The 20,592-nt window shown below is 44.8% G+C and overlaps 1 protein-coding gene across 2 annotated transcripts in view; it reads left to right on the forward strand.

Annotated features, from left to right (window-relative positions):
* Positions 1–9,288: 9,288 nt before the first annotated feature.
* Positions 9,289–20,592, forward strand: part of LOC147105607 (anoctamin-2-like) — a 164,812-nt gene continuing 153,508 nt past the window's right edge. Inside the window, exons 1-3 of one of the 2 annotated variants that reach the window (XM_086010149.1) lie at positions 9,289–9,564; positions 13,724–13,917; positions 15,060–15,398. In XM_086010149.1, the coding sequence (XP_085866275.1) occupies positions 9,537–9,564; positions 13,724–13,917; positions 15,060–15,398 (561 nt within the window). In that variant the 5' untranslated portion in view covers positions 9,289–9,536. The remainder of the gene's footprint in view (positions 9,565–13,723; positions 13,918–15,059; positions 15,399–20,592) is intronic. The other variant, XM_086010150.1, reaches the window with a different exon arrangement.

Here is a 20,592-nt window from a genome sequence, read left to right on the forward strand (position 1 = left end):
CCGCCGGAAAACCCGCCACCGCCGCGTGTGCGCCGTGGGAGCGGCCATCTTGGACGCCATCTTGCCCGACCTCGTGGGGTCTGCCATCTTGTGAGCAGACAGCGTGGACGCCATCTTGTATCGATCAGGGCCCTACAGTGGCATCGGCCACAGTGGACCAGACCAGGCCGCACCCGCTATCCAGATCAATGGTGGACATCGAGGTAAACGGGTGCCAGGTTAAATGCTTAATTGACAGTGGAAGCACGGAGAGCTTTATCCACCCAGAACTGGCACAACAACTCTCCCTAAAGGTGGTCCCTACTCAGGGTACCATCTCTATGGCTGATAAAACCCAGACATCGACCATTCTGGGTTACTGCACGGTACAATTGTGCGTTAACGGAACTGTATATGATAATTTTAAAGTATTAATCATGAAGAACCTATGTGCGAGCGTGATCTTGGGCCTGGATTTCCAGTGCAACCACCAAAGCATCACGCTCAAGTACGGTGGGTCCCAGCCGCCCCTCACAGTGTGCGGTCTGGCTACCCTGAAGGTAAAGCCGCCTTCGCTATTCGCGAACCTTACCCCTAACTGCCGGCCAATAGTGACCAAAAGCAGGAGGTACAGTTGGGAGGACAGGCGGTTTATCGCGACCGAGGTAGACAGGCTCCTGAAAGAGCGCATTATTGAACGCAGCAACAGCCCGTGGCACGCCCAAGTGGTAGTGGTAAGGGGTAGCGAGAAGAAACGGATGGTGATCGACTATAGTCAAACGATCAACAGGTACACCCTACTAGACGCCTACCCGCTACCCCGCATATCAGAAATGGTGAACCAAATCGCCCAATACCGGGTGTTCTCCACCATCGACCTCAAGTCAGCGTACCACCAGCTCCCTATCAGACCAGAGGACCGCCCGTACACCGCCTTCGAGGCGAACGGACGCCTCTACCAATTCCTCAGAGTCCCCTTTGGGGTGATGAATGGGGTCTCGGTCTTCCAGAGGGAGATGGACCGCATGGTCGATGACCACCACTTGCAGGCAACCTTCCCCTACCTCAACAACGTCACCATCTGCGGTCACAACCAGCAGGATCACGACTCGAACCTCGAGAGGTTCCTGAAAACCGCACAAAAACTCAACCTCACCTACAACGAGGACAAGTGCGTTTACAACACCACGCGCCTCTGCATACTAGGCAGCATGGTGGAGAATGGGGAAATCGGGCCAGACCCCGACCGATTGCGCCCCCTACGGGAGCTGCCCCTGCCCAACACTCCCAAAGCCCTGAAAAGGTGCCTGGGGTTATTTTCTTATTATTCCCAATGGGTCCCCAACTACTCCGACAAAGCTCGCCCCCTCTTGAAAGCATCCTCTTTCCCGCTCTCTGCTGAGGCCCACGCCGCCTTCAAAAGCATTAAGCAGGATATTGAGCGGGCCACGCTACAGGCAGTGGACGAGAACACTCCATTTCAAGTGGAAAGTGATGCGTCTGACTTCGCCTTGGCGGCCACCCTCAACCAGGCGGGGCGGCCCGTAGCTTTCTTCTCGAGGACCCTCCAAGGGCCCGAGATCAGACACTCCTCCATGGAAAAGGAGGCCCAAGCCATCGTGGAGGCAGTGCGCCACTGGCGCCACTACCTAGCCAGCAAACGCTTCACCCTACTTACCGACCAGCGGTCGGTAGCGTTTATGTTCAATAATAAACAGAGGGGGAAAATTAAAAATGATAAGATTCTTAGGTGGCGGATCGAGCTCTCCACATTCGAGTACGACATCATTTACCGGCCAGGGGCCCTTAACGAATCCCCTGACGCCCTCTCACGAGGGATGTGTGCCAGCGCCACCGAGGATCGGCTACAGACCCTCCACAACGACCTCTGCCACCCAGGGGTCACGCGGCTGTTCCACTTCATAAAGTCCCGTAACTTACCCTACTCGATTGAGGAAGTTCGGTCCCTGACCAGGAACTGCCGCACTTGCGCTGAGTGCAAGCCTCGGTTCTACCGCCCAGATAGAGCCCACTTAATCAAAGCTACACGGCCCTTTGAGCGGCTCAGCTTAGATTTCAAGGGCCCCCTCCCGTCCGTCGACCGCAATGTTTACTTCCTGAACATTGTGGACGAATACTCCCGGTTCCCATTCGCCTTCCCCTGCCCAGACATGACCAGCGCCACGGTCATTAAATGCCTCAACAGCCTGTTCTGCCTGTTTGGTATGCCGAGCTACATCCATACGGATAGGGGGGCGTCCTTCATGAGTGAAGAGCTACGCCAGTACATGCTGTCCAAGGGGATCGCCACAAGCCGTACCACCAGCTACAACCCCCGGGGTAACGGCCAAGTGGAGCGAGAGAACGGGACAGTATGGAAAGCAGTCACTCTAGCTCTAAGGACCAAGGGCCTCCCTATCTCCCGCTGGCAGGAAGTCCTCTCGGATGTGCTCCATTCGATACGGTCGCTATTGTGTACGGCCACTAATACCACGCCTCATGAACGAATGTTTGTCTTTCCCCGGAAATCCACCTCAGGCGTATCCATGCCGTCATGGCTCTCCACCCCAGGTCCGGTACTCGTGCGAAGGCATGTGAGGGGCCACAAGACGGACCCTCTCGTGGAGCCAGTACACCTACTCCACGCCAACCCCCAATACGCATATGTCCGGCACGCCGACGGAAGGGAGGACACCATGTCCATAAAAGACGTCGCCCCAGCTGGCATCGACAACAACCACGGCAATAGCGGCAACGACGATCACAGCAACTCTTACCCACCCACTACTCTTTCATCACCCCCGGAAGAACACCGACCAACGGCACCCCCACCAACTACCCCTCCAACAACCCTGGCGGCACCCCCGGCAGAGACCCAGGAGGCTACCGGGGACACCCAGCCGACACCCGCGGCACCGCAGCAGCCACGTCGGTCGCAGAGGACTACCAAACCCCCGAACAGACTAAATCTATAGAAGGGGTGAATGTGATGAAATATTCCATTCACCACTGCCTGTGACTGAGATCGGTTTCAGTGTCATTTCCCTTCCCCCAGACCTCATTGTATTGTGTACTGGAATGTGCTGTATTGTATACTGGAATGTGCTGGAATGTGCTGTGTGTAGGGCTCCGCCCATACCTGGCCCCGTTTGTAAGCTAGCTTCAGTCTGGCCTCAGTCTCCAGAAGGAAGACATCTCTCTCTCTTACGTGTTACTTTCTAAGTTAATAAAAGCCTTGTTTTTGTTCTGCTAACTTCGAGTCTCGGAATTATTGAGGCACATCAGTGTGTATGATGGAGGATGATTGGGCATAACACCACATGCCTGGAGAATCATGAAGCTATAGTTTATTCCGGCCTTGGCATACAGCTGAGACTTCAAGTAAAATGATCACCATTTGCTAAGTATGCCAGGGGATTATAATCTTTGCCCTCTATAAGAAAATGTTGTATATTTTATGCATAGTTGTATATAGAAAGCCCGTTCACTCATCACCCCTGTGCTCACTGACCTACATTGGCTCCCAGTCCAGCAACGCCTTGATTTTAAAATTCTCCTTCTTGTTTTCAAATCCCTCCATGGCCTCACCCACCCCCATCTCTGTAACATTTTATAGCCCTCCAAGATATCTGCACTCCTCCAATTCTGGCCTCTTGCACATCCATGATTTTCATCCCTCCACCATTGGCGGCCATGCCTTCAGCTGCCTAGGCCCTAAGCTCTGGCATTCCCTCCCTAAACCTCTCGACCTCTCTACCGCCTCCTTTAAGATGCTCATTAAAACCTACATCTTTGACCAGACTTTTGGTCACCTCTCCTAATATCTCCTTGTGTGGCTCAATGCCAAATTTTGTTTGATATCACTCCTGTGAAGTGCCTTGGGATGTTTTACTACATAAATGCAAGTTGTTGTTGTTATATTCTAAATAATCTTGACAGTATTTATATAATGCAAAATAAGCTTAAGATGGAATTAGAATCACAGTGTTTTTGTGTGTTGTAAGTCAAGTGCATACATATAGTTGACACACAAATAACTTTTTTGATGTGAAATAACTGGACTCCCAAGACACAAAATTATCCCAGAAAATAGACCTGTCACATTCTGACAAAAACAAAATCCAGATAATCTCAAATAAGGTCAGGACTCAGAGCCAGGACCAGTTTCCAACTGGCCCTAAGTTTGGTGGCTAGGGTCGGTTGTGCGAAATGAAAACAAGCCTTAAATATAACAATTTTAATCTTCATATAGATTGGACAAATCAAATTGGCAAAGGTAGCCTTGATGAAGAGTTCATAGAGTGTATTTGGGATTTTTTTTCAGAACAATACATTGTGGAACCAACCAGGAAGCAGGTTATTTTAGATCTGGTAATGTGTAATGAGATAGGATTAATTAATGATCTCATAGTAAAGGATCCTCTAGGGAAGAGTGATCATAGCATGTTAGAATTTCAAATTCAGTTTGAGGGTAAGAAACTTGGGTCTCAAACTACTTCCTGAACAAAAATAAAGGCAATTACAAAGGTATGAAGACAGGATTGGCTAAAGTGGACTGGGAAAATAGATTAAAGGGTAAGATGGTAGATAAGCAGTGGCAGACATTTGAGGAGATATTTCATAACTCTCAGCAAAGAAATATTCCAGTGAGAAAGACTCTAAGAGAAGAATGAACCATCCATGGCTAACGAAGGAAGTTAAGGATGGTATCAAATTGAAAACAAAGGCATACAATGATGTGAAGATTAGTGGTAGGCCAGAGGATTGCGAAATTTTTAGAAACCAGCAAAGGGCGACTAAAAAAATAATAAAGAGAGAGAAGATAGATTATGAGAATAAACTAGCAAGAAATATAAAAAACAGACAGTAAGGAAGAGAGTAACTAAAGTAAACGTTGGTCCCTTAGAGGATGAGACTGGGGAACTAATAATGGAAAACAGGGAAATGGCAGAAACTTTGAACAAATATTTTGTATCGGTCTTCACGGTAGAAGACACTAAAAGCATCCCAATAATAATCGATAATCAAGGGGCTATAGGGAGGGGGGATCTTAAAACAATCACTACCACTAGAGAAAAAGTACTAGGCAAACTTATGGGACTAAAGGTGGACAAGTCCCCTGGACCTGATGGCCTGAATCCTAGGGTCTTAAAAGAAGTGGCTGCAGAGATAGAAACATAGAAGATAGGAGCAGGCGTAGGCCACTTGGCCCCTCGAGCCTGCTCCGCCATTTAATGAGATCATGGCTGATCATCCAAATTCAGTACCCTGTCCCTGCTTTCTCCCCATATCCCTTGATCCCTTTAGCCTTAAGAAATATATCTAACTCCTTCTTGAATATATTTAATGAATTGGCCTCAACTGCCTTTTGTGGTAGAGAATTCCATAGATTCACCACTCACTGGGTGAAGAAATTCCTCCTCATCTCTGTCCTAAATGGCTTACCCCTTATCCTTAGACTGTGACCCCTGGTTCTGGACTCCCCTGCAATCGGGAACATCCTTCCTGCATCTAGTCTGTCTAGTCCTGTTAGAATTTTATAAGTTTCAATGAGATCCCCTCTCATTCTTCTAAACTCCAGCGAATATAAGCCCAATCGACCCAATCTCTCCTCATACGTCATTCCTGCCATCCCAGGTATCAGTCTGGTGAATCTTCGCTGCACTCCCTCCATGGCAAGAACATCCTTCCTCAGATAAGGCGACCAAAACTACACACAATACTCAAGGTGTGGTCTCACCGAGGCCCTGTACAACTGCAGCAAGGCATCCTTGCTCCTGTACTCAAATCCTCTCGCTTCGGCCAACATACCATTTGTCTTCTTAACCTCCTGCGGCACCTGCATGCTTACCTTCAGCGACTGGCGCACAAGGACACCCAGACCTCATTGCACTCCCCCTTCTCCCAATCTATTGCCATTCAGATAATAATCTGCCTTCCTGTTTTTGCCACCAAAGTGGATAACCTTTATAGTTGATGCATTGGTTGTAATCTACCAAAATTCCCTGAATTCTGGAGAAGTCCCAGTGGATTGGAAAACCACAAATGTAACACCCCTATTCAAGAAAGGAGCGAGACAGAAAGCAGGAAACTATAGACCAGTTAGCCTAATGTCTGTCCAAAGATGTGCGGGTTAGGTTGATTGGCCATGATAAAAAATTGACCCTTAGTGTTAGGGGGGATTAAATACGTGGGGTTACGGGGTTACGGGGATAGGGCTTGGGTGGGATGGCTGTCGGTGTAGGGACCGGGTGCTAGGGTTTGGATGGTCAGCCATGATCTCGTTGAATGGCGGAGCAGGCTCGAAGGGCCGAATGGCCTACTCCTGCTCCTATCTTCTATGTTTCTATGTTTCTATGTTTCTGTCATTGGGAAAATGCTGGGGCCCATTATTAAGGAAGTAATAGCAGGACATTTAGAAAATCGTAATACAATCAAGCAGAGTCAGCATGGTTTTCTGAAAGGGAAATCATATTTGACAAATTTGCTAGAGTTCTTTGAGGATGTAACGAGCCAGGTGGATAAAGGGGAACCAGTAGGTGTAGTGTATTTGGATTTCCAGAAGGCATTCGATAAGGTGCCACATAAAAGGTTACTGCACAAGATAAGAGCTCACGGGGTTGGGGGTAATATATTAGCATGGATAGAGGATTGGCTAACTAACAGAAAACAGAGAGTCGGGATAAATGGGTCATTTTCAGGTTGGCAAACTGTAACTAGTGGGGTGCCACAGGGATCAGTGCTGGGGCCTCAGCTGTTTACAATCTATATTAATGACTTGGATGAAGGGACCGAGTGTAATGTAACTAAATTTGCTGATGATACAAAGATAGGTAAGAAAGCAAGTTGTGAAGAGGACACAAAGAATCTGCAAAGGGATATAGAGAGGTTAAGTGAGTGGGCAAAAATTTGGCAGATGGAGTATAATGTGGGAAAATGCGAGGTTATCCACTTTGGTAGGAAAAATAAAAATGCAAATTATTATTTAGATGGAGAGAGATTACAAAATGCTGCAGACAGAGGAATCTGGGTGTCCATGTACATGAAACACAAAAAGTTAGCATGCAGGTACAGCAAGTAATTAGGAAGGCATATAGAATGTTGGCCTTTATTGCAAAGGGGATGGAGTATAAAAGTAGGGAAGCCTTGCTACAACTGTACAGGGTGTTGGTGAGACCACACCTGGAGTACTGCATGCAGTTTTGGTCTCCTTATTTAAGGAGGGATATACTTGCATTGGAGGCAGTTCAGAGAAGGTTCACTAGGTTGATTCCTGAGATGAAGGGGTTGTCTTATGAAGAAAGGTTGAGCAGGTTGGGCCTATACTCATTGGAGTTTAGAAGAATGAGAGATGATCTTATTGAAATGTATAAGATTCTGAGGGGACTTGACAGGGTAGATGCTGAGAGGATGTTTCCCCTCGTGGGGGAATCTAGAACTAGGGGGTATAGTTTCAGAATAAGGGGTCACCCATTTAAAATGGAGATGAGGAGGAATTTCTTCTCTCAGAGGGTCGTGAATTTTTGGAATTCTCTACCCCAGAGAGCTGTGGAGGCGGAGTCATTGAATATATTTAAGGTGGAGATAGACAGATTTTTGAACGATAAGGGTGTCAAGGGTTATGGGGAGCGGGCAGGAAAGTGGAAACCAGATCAGCCATGATCTTATTGAATGGCGGAGTAGTCTCAAGGGGCCAAATGGTCTACTCCTGCTCCAATTTCTTATGTTCTTATGTTCTTATAACCCACAGCTCTTTACATGAGGAGAGATCTTTGGTGAGTTAAAATCCTACCAAATTATAATGGTACAAATGATTAAAAGGTAGGGTGGAGAATATTTCTTATCTAGATTTATTTTTCTTATTTTAATTATAGCACGGTCACAGGAAACAGTCTGAAGCAGTCAAGTGAATGTGATTCATTTGAGATTTACAACAAGAATTATTTTTGAATCTTTCTCTTGCAAATTTACAATGTTATTAAGCCTCCTCCCCACCGGACCAGGCACTTTTACAAATGAATGCCTTCATTCACCCTCATAATGTATTCATAATTCATTGTAGGTGAAGTGCCTTGGAGATTTCTGAGCCATAAGTTAAGGGGTTTTACCAATACAAGTTAATATGTCGTACTAGAGAAGGGTATGGTTAGAACAGGATGCGGAATTTAAATATTTTCCTTCTTTATTTAAAGCATAATCAGAACAGTAAACCAGCTCAAATATTTTTTGGGGCAGAGAGTAAAGTTGTTCGGGGGAAAAATTGAGCCGGGGTGCTACTTTTAGTGCCCCAAAAAAATTAGCGTCCCACGGCCGAAATTCACCGGTAGCACCCTAAGAGGGAAGCGGGGTGCTACTGGAAGCGCCCTGCCTCCCTCTTGGGGCGCTGCGAGTGAATATTGCAGCATTACGTACTGCAGCACCACGCTCTGCGGCGCGCCGCGGTATTGCGGGCCTTTCTCCCCTTCTTAAAGAGAAGGGGCCTAGCGCAGCACGGCCCGGGGCCCAGCTGAGCCACCAGGGATCGGAGTGCCGGCAAAAGAGCCCGGCACGCAAGAGAAATGCCGGGCTCACGGAGTGCAGCCGGCACTCCGCGGGGGGGCTGCGGAGGAGGCCAGGGACGGCAGAGGGGGCAGGTGCTGGCAGGCGGCCAGCAACAAAAATGGCTGCCCGACACCTCCCCTTTAATTTGCGCCGCCCCAGCCGCAGGTAGACCCCCTTGACCCCATTGGACATAACGTCCGGCGGTAAGTCTGGGGGTGCTACCAATGATCGCGGCCGGGGCGCGAGTGGGGCACTGCGCACGGCGGCCACGGGGCGCTAACGGTTACCGCCGCCTCTCTCCTCCAGCTGAATTTCGCGGGAGGTGTTGGCGCGCCGCGCCCAGGCCTCTTAGGGTGCTAACGGGAGGCGCAAAGCAACTGAATGTTTAGGCCAAAATGTTCAGGACTGAGATTGGTAGAGTTTTGTTAAGTAGGGGTATCAAGGGATTATGGAGCAGAGCCTGGTAAATGGAGTTGAAGTACAGATCAGTCATGGTCTAGCCATTCAGCCCCTTGAGCCTGTTCTGCCATTCAATTTGATCATGGCTGATCTGTACCTCAACCCTATTTACCCACCTTTGCTCCATATCCCTTGATACCCTTACCCAACATAAATGTACCAATCTATGTTTTGAAGGCTTTAATTGTCCCAGCATTCACAGCCTTTGGAGAGAATTCCAGATTTCCACCGTCTTTCCCGGTTTCACTCCTGCGTGGCCTGGCTCTAATTTGGAAATTACTCCTGTTCCTACGTAAAGTGAAAGATGCTTTAGAAAGGGTGATTAATAGGCCTCTTGGAGCGGCCTTCGTTTTTGGTGATGAATGAAAGGGAAGGTTTGCCGAATTGTGTCTTTCTGGCTCGTCTAACACAGTTCAACGAGACAAGGAATTAGCTGCAAGAGCCGCTCACACATGAACCGAGTACACAGTCAGTACACAGAGTGACAGCCCCACCGAGACAGATTAATCCTCTCTCAGATCTACTGCACACACCTCTGACCCTGTCCCTGTCCCAACATGGCACATCACGGCCGGCCAGCACCCGGTAAGTGTCCCCGTTATATTTATTGTCGAGGGTAGAATCAGCAAGAGGTGGTTGGGTTATTCGGGTTAATGTGTGGAAGAAGTTCTATTGAGCTTGTGTGGTCGGGCAATCTGCCGAGACGTGTTTTACCAGTTCGGAATAACGGTCAAGGTGAATATTTATTGTGAGTGGGTTTACAAACTCTGAGCCAAAATTAATTCTGGATCCATCTCCAAACATATTGAGCCCCATAGAGTCAATAAAGGGGACTTTTAAATATCTCAGTGAGGTTCTGCGCCTGTAATACAGATGAGACTTGTGAAATGAATGGACAGATCTATAAATACAACTGGTGGTTATCTGCATTGAATGGCTTCTGACCGTCTGCAAAATGGCAATAATGCGTTCAGAGTGTTTATTTTATTTCTTACAACTCCAAACATATACTGACTGTAGTAAAGTACGTGCAATAAATCTGTAGTCTCCCAGGGATTACTGCAGGAGAACAACATGCTCAGGTTACAGCTGAACTGTCCCACTTTTTAATAACGCGTTCGTGTTAAATTCGCAAACTTCACACTGAGCACTTGCGTTGTTTTATCAGCGGCTGCTCAGTAAATGAGCTGTTTGGTTGATTTCAGATTGTGGGACAGTGATAGAGGCAGGCAATCTATGTACACGCGTATTTTTAAATAGGCAGTGTGTGCTTTCTAACCATTCGGATTGAAAATTCATATATTCTAATGTAAGCTACAGAAAACATGAAGTAATTAAAGATCTTAAAAGCGAAGGCAACGAATTTGAATTTGTTCATCATTTTGACATGTGTCCAGATAGGGAAACGTTGAGGCTTTAATGGCTGGCTTGATACAAGTTGCCTTTCAGCCGTGGCTCAGTGGGTAGCACTCTCACCTCTGAGTCAAAAGGTTGAGGGCTGAAGTCCCACTCCAGAGACTTGAGCACATAATCCAGGCTGACACTCCAATGCAGTGCTGAGGGAGTGCTGCACTGTCGGAGGTACCGCCATTAAGCTGAAATATTAAACTAAGTCTCCGACTGCTCTCTCAGGTGGACATAAAAGATCCCATGGCACTATTCGAAGATGAGCAGGGGAGTTCACTGGTATCCTGGCCAGTACTTATCCCTCAACCAACACCTAAAACAGATTATCTGGTCATTACCTCATCACTATCTGTGGGAGGTTGCTATGTGCAAATTGCCTGCTTCGTTTCCTACATTACCGCAGTGACTACACTTCATGTGGCATCTAGTATTACCAAGGGGCAGCCATTCAATTTTGCTATCAGCAGTGCTGCACTGTAATGGCTTCGGTTGGTATCCCTTGGCACTGCGGGCACTCTTGGCACCTTAGTGGCATCACAGGGCCATCTTTGGTGCCGTTCCTAAGGTATAGGTGTAGCATAACTTTTGGAGACACACCTCTGGGACAGTTCTCAGACATCAGGGGTGAAAACTGGAGTCCTGGGTTTAGTGTTGGTACTACCTGTAGTATAAACAATAAACTTTTTGGGGACTTTGAATAAACTTGAAAACATTGATTTGTAAAGTTAGCCTCTGACACAAATAGATCAGCATTAAGCATTTGTTTTTTTTTAAATCCCTGATATTTTGCCAAACTGAGTGAAACTCCTCAACCCCCTTTTACAGTGGGCATAACGAGACTTTCATCTCTTCAATCTGGTCTGGACTCTGACCCGGAGCAGAGAGGTGAAGCAAACACAAACATGTGCCACCCATTACACCTCCATTTAGAATCCTTGTTTCTACATTTCACTGTGTTTGAGGTTCAGCTGGTTTCGATTGAACGTTGGGGGTGATTATGTTGTCGTTCTTTTAGTTACCTTGCCCATTAGAACATAGTGTAACGTCATCCTCCATAAGGTGACCTCCATTTATAAGGAACTTATATTCTGACAACATTTAGATTTCTTATTTGGAGTGAATTTTCTTTACTGTTTTAATCTATTATGCTTAATTCATGTGAAACTTAGATGATTTAATAATGAGGAAGATTGTGCACTAATATGCTCTTGTTAAATGCATGTAGCAAATGAGGTGGCTATAAAAAGATCTTTGTAATCCCTTAGCAAGCAGATAACCTCGTAATCCTTTTACATTGTCTGTACCAAGACTCTGCAGAAACAACAGGTGATGCACCACAGCAGGAGGCTAAAAATCCTAGCGTTTCTTCCCTAGTGCCCCAGTTTGCCAAGGCAGCATATTACTGAGTCACATGGAGCAGGAAAGACCCCGGCTATTGATCCCCAATCTACACTGAGTTAGCGGATTTCAGCAGGGGTGCCTGTAGGGCCACTCACCACCCTGGATTAGGGAGGAGAATATTGAGCGGGGTTCTCTCTCCTGAGTCCTTGGTATATGTGCGTGTGCACGTGGGTGTAAGAATGTTAGGTGAAGACAGGACCAGGTTCAGCTTTGTTGCCCCCTGCAGCTGAGAAGCCTAAGAATTACAATCAGTGCCCATCTATGAATGGTGGGCATTTAGTGAGGTACAGGAGGGAGCCCACCAAGGGTGGACCCATACCCCAGCAAGAAGTTAACAGCCTCGTAGGGGAAGGGAGGAAAGTAGTGGAAAAGGGCAATGAGAAGAGAATATATAAAAAAGAGAGTTATGAGAAAAAGCTGTCTTGGTTGATTTTGCCCTTTTCTGAAGAATAAATTGAACTTCATTTGGAAAATACTTCAATTAAAAAAGTTGGGAAACCAGTGCTGTGTTGAGCTGGTTGATACGACCAGATGGATTTTCATCTGGGATACTTACATCTGGCTGAAGAGCCTGTTATCTCATAGGGTGTTGAAGGAGCCTGGCCAGGAAATTTATGGGACCGTAATGACACAATAATCTTTTTTTTGTTGGGGTGCTGAAGAATAAATGTTGGCTAGGACACCAGGAGCACTCGTCTGCTCTAGTTCAAATAGTGCTATGGGATCTTTGATATCCATCTGAGATGGTAGACAGGGCCTTTGTTTAACATCTTATCTGACAGATGGTACCTCCAACATTGGAGACTTCCCTCAGAACTGCACTGGAGTGGGGCTTGAACCCGCAAAATTCTGACTCCGAGGCAAGAGTGCTAGCACTGAGGCAAGAAGTGGCTTTATGCAGGGCACAGTTATAAATGGGATTCTCTGGCATGAGCCAGTGTAGAAGCAAAAGTTCTTTACAAAGGGTGTTAGTTGTTTGAAAAAGAGAACTATTAAAGGGCATGGAAGTGATCAGGAGAGTGGGATTAGACTAGCTAGATCATGTGGAGAAAACTCTGGCACAGACTCGACGGCCTGTTTTTGTTCTAGAACATTCTCAGTTTCTATGTAACATGTTGTGGTATTTTCCTTGTAGAGATGACCTGCATTTAAAATTCGTTTTTAACTTGCCAACCTTTACATGCACACATTTGAATATTCCAGTCTATACAAAATTCTTGATCATTCAATATACGTGAGATGTAATTTTTGTGAGATGTATAGACTTAGGGGGCCGTTTGGGGGTGGTAACCGAATTAGCGCCAGACATTAACGCCCAGCACGGGAGTACCGCCCTGGCTGCTAAATTGGGCTTACCACCCTGGCAAGGAAGTGGAGCGCTATCTCAGGTGCTCCACTTCCTCTTGGGGTGGTGCATGGGGTGCAAAGCGTGGTAGCACCACGTTAAAGGAGACGGCCGCTGCAAGCTCTGCAACCCATTTGATAGCCTCCACTAGCCCACAAGAGGTCGGCCAAATGAAAAAAATGTCGGCACGGGGCATAGCCGGAGCGCCCCTTTAATTACTGCCACACCAGCGGTGTGCAGCCCGGTTCGTGACCCGCGAGGCTGTCGCTGACATCACCCGTGGAAGCCTCGCAGGCACAGCCCAATTTCTGCCGCAGGGTGCTAAGAGGTCGCGTCACTCGTTGATGATGTCATCAACGGCAGCGCAGTGGCCTGGGGCGCTACTGGCAGTGCCCCGCCGAATTTCTCGGGAGGCGCTATTATCGCCCTTTGCGCCCTGTTAGCACCCCCCCGGAGGCACTAACGGCAGGCGCAAAGGAGGCAAATTTCGCCCCCTTAAAATGTGAAAGACTATGCTCTAATATGTTATTTTTTAAAAGCATGTTGTGAATGCAATGGTTATAAAAAGAGATATTTTTAATCTCTCACCAGCAGGTAACCCTATAATCCTTTCACATCGCCCATATCAAAAGCCCAGAGAAGCAACAAGTGCTGGACCAAAAGAGTTTGAAAAATATCTTACAGTTCCACAATATTTACCACGGGTGCATTTCAGCTTGGCTAGTGGAGTTTTGGACAATGCAGCCTCAGCCTCACTCAGTGAGGAGGAGTCAGAAAGCCCACCGGTAAGTGTGTGTTTGTGTGTGTGTGTGAATCTGACTAAAACAGTGGCTTGTTACCAGGGTTGTCATGGCGACCCTGACTGGAAGATTGCATCTCCCTGGGCTCATCAGTAAATGAGGCTGAGCACCACACTGAGCTCGTAAGCCAGAACAAAACAATCTTTAACGGTTGGCTCCTCGTAGCTTTAGGTGCCTGCTCTTCAGTTTATTTTCTGTACCTCAAACAATAATTAAAGACAAGAAAGGCACTTGTGTTCATTTGAAGGTTGGTGGAAATAAGCTGAGAGTGTTTTCTTTGCCAAAGAAGAGATGTTAAATCTTATTGTGCCAGGAGCCTGCAAGTTGTTTTTTTCAACCAACATTTTGAACTCGCTTCATGGATCTTGCAATTCCTCTTGGTCATCCAGTGAGTATCTCAGTAAAATACCTGCTTTAATTATAACAAGTAGTTTATTTCAGATGAACTAGTCACATCCTTATTTGGACCTTTACCTGCAGTTCTTTCAGTTCTTGTGGAATGTATTTGATATTCACTCGTTATTGATTTAAATGAAATAAGTTAGTACTCAATCAGCCAGTTAATTTCTGTCTTTAGCTTTTCTTTGTGAACATGTTTATCAATAATAATATTTGGGCCACACCTATAGTCAGTTTTGAGAGCACCCCAGGGGATTTGGGCGGGGACACGAAACCGGGCCAATCGCTGTTGCCACCCGTTATATCGCACGCTCTGTATTCAGTTCTACTGAAATTAATGGAATTGAATATCGGGGGTAGGGAGCATATAACAGGCAACTGACGCGATACTGTCCGTATTGCGTTCCTGCCAATGTCCAATTTCACCCTCCTCATCTTGAAGGAAAACTGTTTATAGATTGTCAAACTGTCATTTTAAGTTTCTAATCTAAAGTTTCACCTAACTGTATAACAGATATCACAGCTACTAAAATACAGTGCAGGTAAAATTATACAAATATGTAAAATAAATAGCAACATAAACATGACCATATTCTGTCGTGTTTTTGGTTTGTTCAGATTCTTGTAATATATAACATTGTAACACCGTTATAAAAACTGGGAAATACCAGTTTAGAAAACTTTACGAGTTGTGCTTGATTTACCTTTTTCCTTTTGTCTTTCCATAGGTTATTAACAACTACTTTGAAGGTAATGAAGAGGGAGACACTAAAAAAGGCTTGTATTTCAGTGAAGGGAAGAGAAAGGTAGATTATGTTTTGGTTTATCAATACAGAAAGCTCACTTCTCTGTCCACCTCTCAGTGTTCTGGAGCTTCTGTCCCAAATGGCACAGCGACAATTCTCCACAGGAGTGAAGGCCACAAACAGCTACCAGGGTGTCAGCAAGAAGTTGTGCTGGATGTTGACAGCCCTCAGGAATCTGTGGAGGAAGAAAGGAGAGCTCGGAGAGAGGAGTTCGAGAAGAACCTCATGGAGAACGGACTGGAGATAGAGAAAGACAAAGAGGTGAGAAATTACATTGTCTTAAAATCTGCAATTTATTAAATCTTAACTTTGGGAGTTTGTGACAAGATAGTGCCCATTGTTTTGTGGTGATTTTGCAAAGATAAATTGGAGTAAATTTGAAAGACATGCAAATAGTTAAGTAAATAAAGGCTTCTTTGAGCAAGCTTTTGGTCATCTGTCCTAAAGACGACTTCTTTGGCTTGGTGTTAGTTGTTGTCTGATTATGCTCCTGTAAAGCACCTTGGGACGTTTGACTATGTTAAAGGGGCTATATAAATGCAAATTTTTATTGTTGTTAAGACCTATCTTATCTTACATCATAACATTAATTAAGATAAATAATATTATTAAAAAAAGATCTGCCTGCCTCTAATTCATCTCATGAGGTCTTGGTGAGTGCTTCCTTTTAAAATGTATTTATGTTTACTTCCCTTTCCCTCTCTTTGATTTTCCCTCACCATGCACCATGGCTGGCTGAGAATGCAAGCAACTGAATCCTTGGCCTCTACCATTGCCACTAAATGGCCATTGGGACAGCCAAAAGAAGATAGCAGCCTGGGTAGCTCATTCTTCATTTTTTTTTCTTTTCCCAAGAGGAAGCTTTTAGGTCCACTCAATACCTCCTTGTGATAAGACAATTTAGCCATGTGCGGATTCGCAGGCAAGCACACATATCATACCATTCACGGTTGAGTGACTTGCTGCTCCAAAGAATGGCATCAACATGCCAGCTTTGTGAAAAGTATCGTGAAGGGAACTGATTAAGGCACAAAGGTGCCCGAGAGAAGAGAAAGCTTCAGATGTCACTTCATGATTCCTAAATAAAAACCCAATTCTACACCCTTCTTATATCTTGAGCCTATAGGACTCTCTGTGGGCACAGATGCATTTGAATGTGTCTTAGAGAGACTATTTGAAGTTCATAGTTATTCTGTGAGTGCAGTTAGTAATTCCACTGCCTACAGGAATGATACTTCAATCCTTGTGAAAATTAAAAATGATAATTTGAGCATGAAGTAACATTGAGCAGCAGTGTTTGTGATTGCAGCACAGTAAATTTAAATACAGTTAAGGCATCTCACATCTGAAAAATAAACAAAATGTCTGGAACAGTAGACATTCTTTCACTTGGTTGAGACAGTCATGAGTGACATTTGTGAGTTATGGGTCTTTCATACCCATCCTCTGTACACGTGACATTATTTAGCAGTTGCCATCATCATGTGACATTAAATCTATCTATAATATATTGAAAGTCTTGCATGTAGCACACACTTCCTGTAAGTGCCACACTTACTTTCTCCTAATTCTTTCCCTGTCACACTTTCTCCATCCTACACTTTTTTGATAAAACAGTGTAATCTCGAACTCACCGAACAACTAAACATTCAAATGAAGTCTGCCAAATTATGTCATGCAATTTTTCCTACAGCTGAGCTTCAGTAACACATAGTAGGATTTCTTCTTTTGATTTGGTTTAAGTTTATGTGACTATATTGGAGTCAGCACCATTTTATTTGTGTTGCAGTGAACCTGTGTATAAGTGAATTGAATATTATATAATGTGGAATAACAACAGAAAATGCTGGAAATACTCAGCAGGCCAGGCAGCATCCGTGGAGAGAGAAACAGAGTTAACGTTTCAGGTCTGGGACCCTTCATCAGAACTGGAAAAAGCTGGAAATGTAACAGATATTAAGCAAGTGCAGAGACGGTGGGGGGGGGGGGGGGTGGGGTTAGGAGGGAAGGAAGGAATTGAAAGAACATACTGTGAAAATGTTGCAAATGGGAATGGCAAAATTAAACAGCATGAAAAATGGGGGCAGGGATTATTATCTGAAATTGTTTAACTCGATATTGAGTCCGGAAGGCTGTAAAGTGCCTAATCAAAAGATGAGGTGCTGTTCCTCGAGCTTACATTGAGCTTCATTGGAACAATGTAATAGGCCAAGGACAGAGTGATCAGAGTGGGAGTGAAGCGGAGAATTAAAGTGACAGGCAACTGGAAGCTCAGGGTCACCCTTACGGACTGAACGGAGGTGTTCCGCAAAACGGTCGCCCAATCTGCGTTTGGTCTCCCCAATGTAGAGGAGACCGCATCTTGAGCAGCGAATACAGTATATTAAATTGCAAGAAGTACAAGTAAATCGCTGTTTCACCTGGAAGGGGTGTTTGGGGCTCTGGACAGTGGGAAGGGAGGAGGTAAGAGGGCATGTGTTGCATCTCCTGTGCTTGCACGGGAAGGTAACAGAAAATGCTGGAAATACTCAGCAGATATTTCAGTTATTTCAGATTTCCAGCATCCGCAGTATTTTGCTATTGTATTATATAATGTGGCATTGGGTGTGCAATAGCCCTTGGCCAATTCAGCTTAATTGTTTAAAAACTTCTGATTGTATAATTTCCCAGAATTTTAGTACAAGAAAACGTTATGAAAGGCCAAATCAAACACATGCAGTCAAAAAACACTTATAAAATAAATGTGAAACTTTAATCAGAAATGCCTTCAAATTACACTGCAGGATAATAGGAAGGAATGCTTAACACATCTTTCTAAAATTCCTCACTATTCTACTTTAGTGACCCATTTGAGTTTAGTCAAATGTTATTTTCCACAGCTGATTTCAGGTTTCCATTCATTAACAGTAAAATCGAGCGCAGTCTCCTTCTATACAGTAACAACCACCTGAGACACTAGTTTATAAGGTGCACCCTTGTATTTAGAAGGGATAAAAAGACACAGGAAGATTCAACCAATCCATCAGCTTTTATAGTAAATGGAATAAATTACCCAATTAGTCCCACTCCCGTGCTCTTTCCCCTTAGCCCTGTAAATTTTTCTTTTCAGTTATATATCCAGTTCTCTTATGAAAGTTATGATTGAATTTGCTTCCACCTCCCTTTCAGGCAGTGCAGTCCAAATCATAACAACTCATTGTGTAAGACAAATTCTCCTCAGTTTCCCTCTGGTTCTTTTGCCAATTATCTTAAATCTGTGTCCTATAGTTACTGACCCTCCTGCCAGTGGAAACAGTTTCTCCTTATTTACTCTATTAATACCGCTCAAAATTTTGAACAAATCCCCTTAACCTTCTCGGTTCTAATGTGAACAATCCCAGCTTCCTGCCCCACTGTAATTGTTGACATTTAGTTCCTTGTACGAGAAGGGTTGTTTGAAACATCTGTAACATGAAGTGAAAGATAAAACACTTATTTAGAACAGTAATTGTGAGAACTTGGTAATTGCTGTTTCCCATTTGATTGGTGAATATTTTTGAATAAATTAAGAAAAAACCTTCAGAAGTAAATTAATATCCATGTACAAAAGTTTTCAAAATATCAGAAAACAATTTTGCAACAAGTAATTTAGATCTCCTTTGCCCATCTGATGTTATGTAGTTTGCATTTGTTTACATTCATTAATTTTAAAACTACTTCTAAGAAGGTTGACAGTCTTAGATCTGGTCCTGTGTAATGAGACAGGATTAATAAAAAAATATCCTAGTAAAGGATCCCCTTGGAATGAGTGACCATAATATGGTTGAATTCCAAATTCAGTTTGAGGGTGAGAGAGTTGGATCTCAAACCAGCGTACTGAGCTTAAATAAAGGAGACATAGAAACATAGAAGATAGGAGCAGGAGTAGGCCATTCGGCCCTTCGAGCCTGCTCCGCCATTCAACGAGATCATGGCTGATCATCCAAACCCTAGCACCCGGTCCCTACACCGACAGCCATCCCACCCAAGCCCTATCCCCGTAACCCCACGTATTTAATCCCCCCTAACACTAAGGGTCAATTTTTATCATGGCCAATCAACCTAACCCGCACATCTTTGGACTGTGGGAGGAAACCGGAGCACCCGGAGGAAACCCACGCAAACACGGGGAGAATGTGCAAACTCCACACAGACAGTCACCCGAGGCCAGATTTGAACCCAGGTCCCTGGCGCTGTGAGGCAACAGTGCTAACCACTATGCCACCATGCTATGAAGGTATGAGAGTAGAATTGACTAAAGTGGACTGGGAAAACAGATTAAAGTGTAAGACGGTACAAGAGCAGTGGTCTACATTCAAGGAGATATTTCACATCTTTCAAGATAAATATATTCCACTGAGGAAAAAGGGGAGTAAAAGAAAAGACAGCCATCCGTGGCTTAGTAAAGTAATAAAGGATAGTATCCGACTGAAAACAAGGGCATATAAAGTAGCCAAATCTAGTGGGAGGATAGAAGATTGGGAAGCATTTAAAAGCCAGCAAACAATAACTAAAAGATTAATTAAGAAAGGGAAGATAGATTATGAAAGTAAACTTGCAAAAAATATAAAAACAGATAGCAAGAGTTTCTACAGCTATATAAAAAGAAAAAGGGTGGCCAAAGTGAACGTTGGTCCCTTAGAGGATGAGACCAGGAAACAAGTGGTGGGGAACATGGAGATGGCAAAGACGCTGAACAAATATTTTGTATCAGTCTTTACAGTAGAGACACCAAAAATATCCCAACACTGGACAAACAGGGGGCAATGGGGGGGGGGGGAGGAGCTAAACACGATTAAAATCACTAAGGAGATGGTACTTGGTAAAATAATGGGACTTAAGGTGGATAAATCCCCCGGACCTGATGGCCTACATCCTAGGGTCTTGAGAGAAGTGGCGGTAGGGATTGTGGGTGCATTGGTGATTATTTACCAAAGCTCCCTGGACTCAGGAAAGGTCCCGGCAGATTGGAAAACTGCTAATGTAACACCCTTATTTAAGAAGGGAAGTAGACAAAAAGCTGGAAACTATAGACCAGTTAGCCTAACATCTGTGGTTGGCAAAATGTTGGAGTCCATTATTAAGGAAACAGTAACAGAGCATTTGGATAAACATAATTTAATAGGACAGAGTCAGCATGGTTTTATGAAGGGGAAGTCATGTTTGACAAATTTGCTCGAATTCTTTGAGGACGTAACATACAGGGTGGATAAAGGGGAACCAGTGGATGTAGTGTATTTGGACTTCCAAAAGGCATTTGACAAGGTTCCACACAAAAGATTACTGATCAAGATAAAAAATCATGGGATTGGGGGTAATATAGTGGCATGGGTGGAAGATTGGCTATCTAACAGAAAACAAAGAGTTGGGATAAATGGTTCGTTCTCGGGCTGGCAATCAGTAACTAGTGGTGTTCTGCAGGGGTCAGTGCTGGGAC

The sequence above is a fragment of the Somniosus microcephalus genome, chromosome 17 (genome assembly GCF_052327205.1).
Source record: "Somniosus microcephalus isolate GS21.2 chromosome 17, FLI_Smic_1.0, whole genome shotgun sequence".
In the NCBI taxonomy this organism is placed as follows: domain Eukaryota; kingdom Metazoa; phylum Chordata; class Chondrichthyes; order Squaliformes; family Somniosidae; genus Somniosus; species Somniosus microcephalus.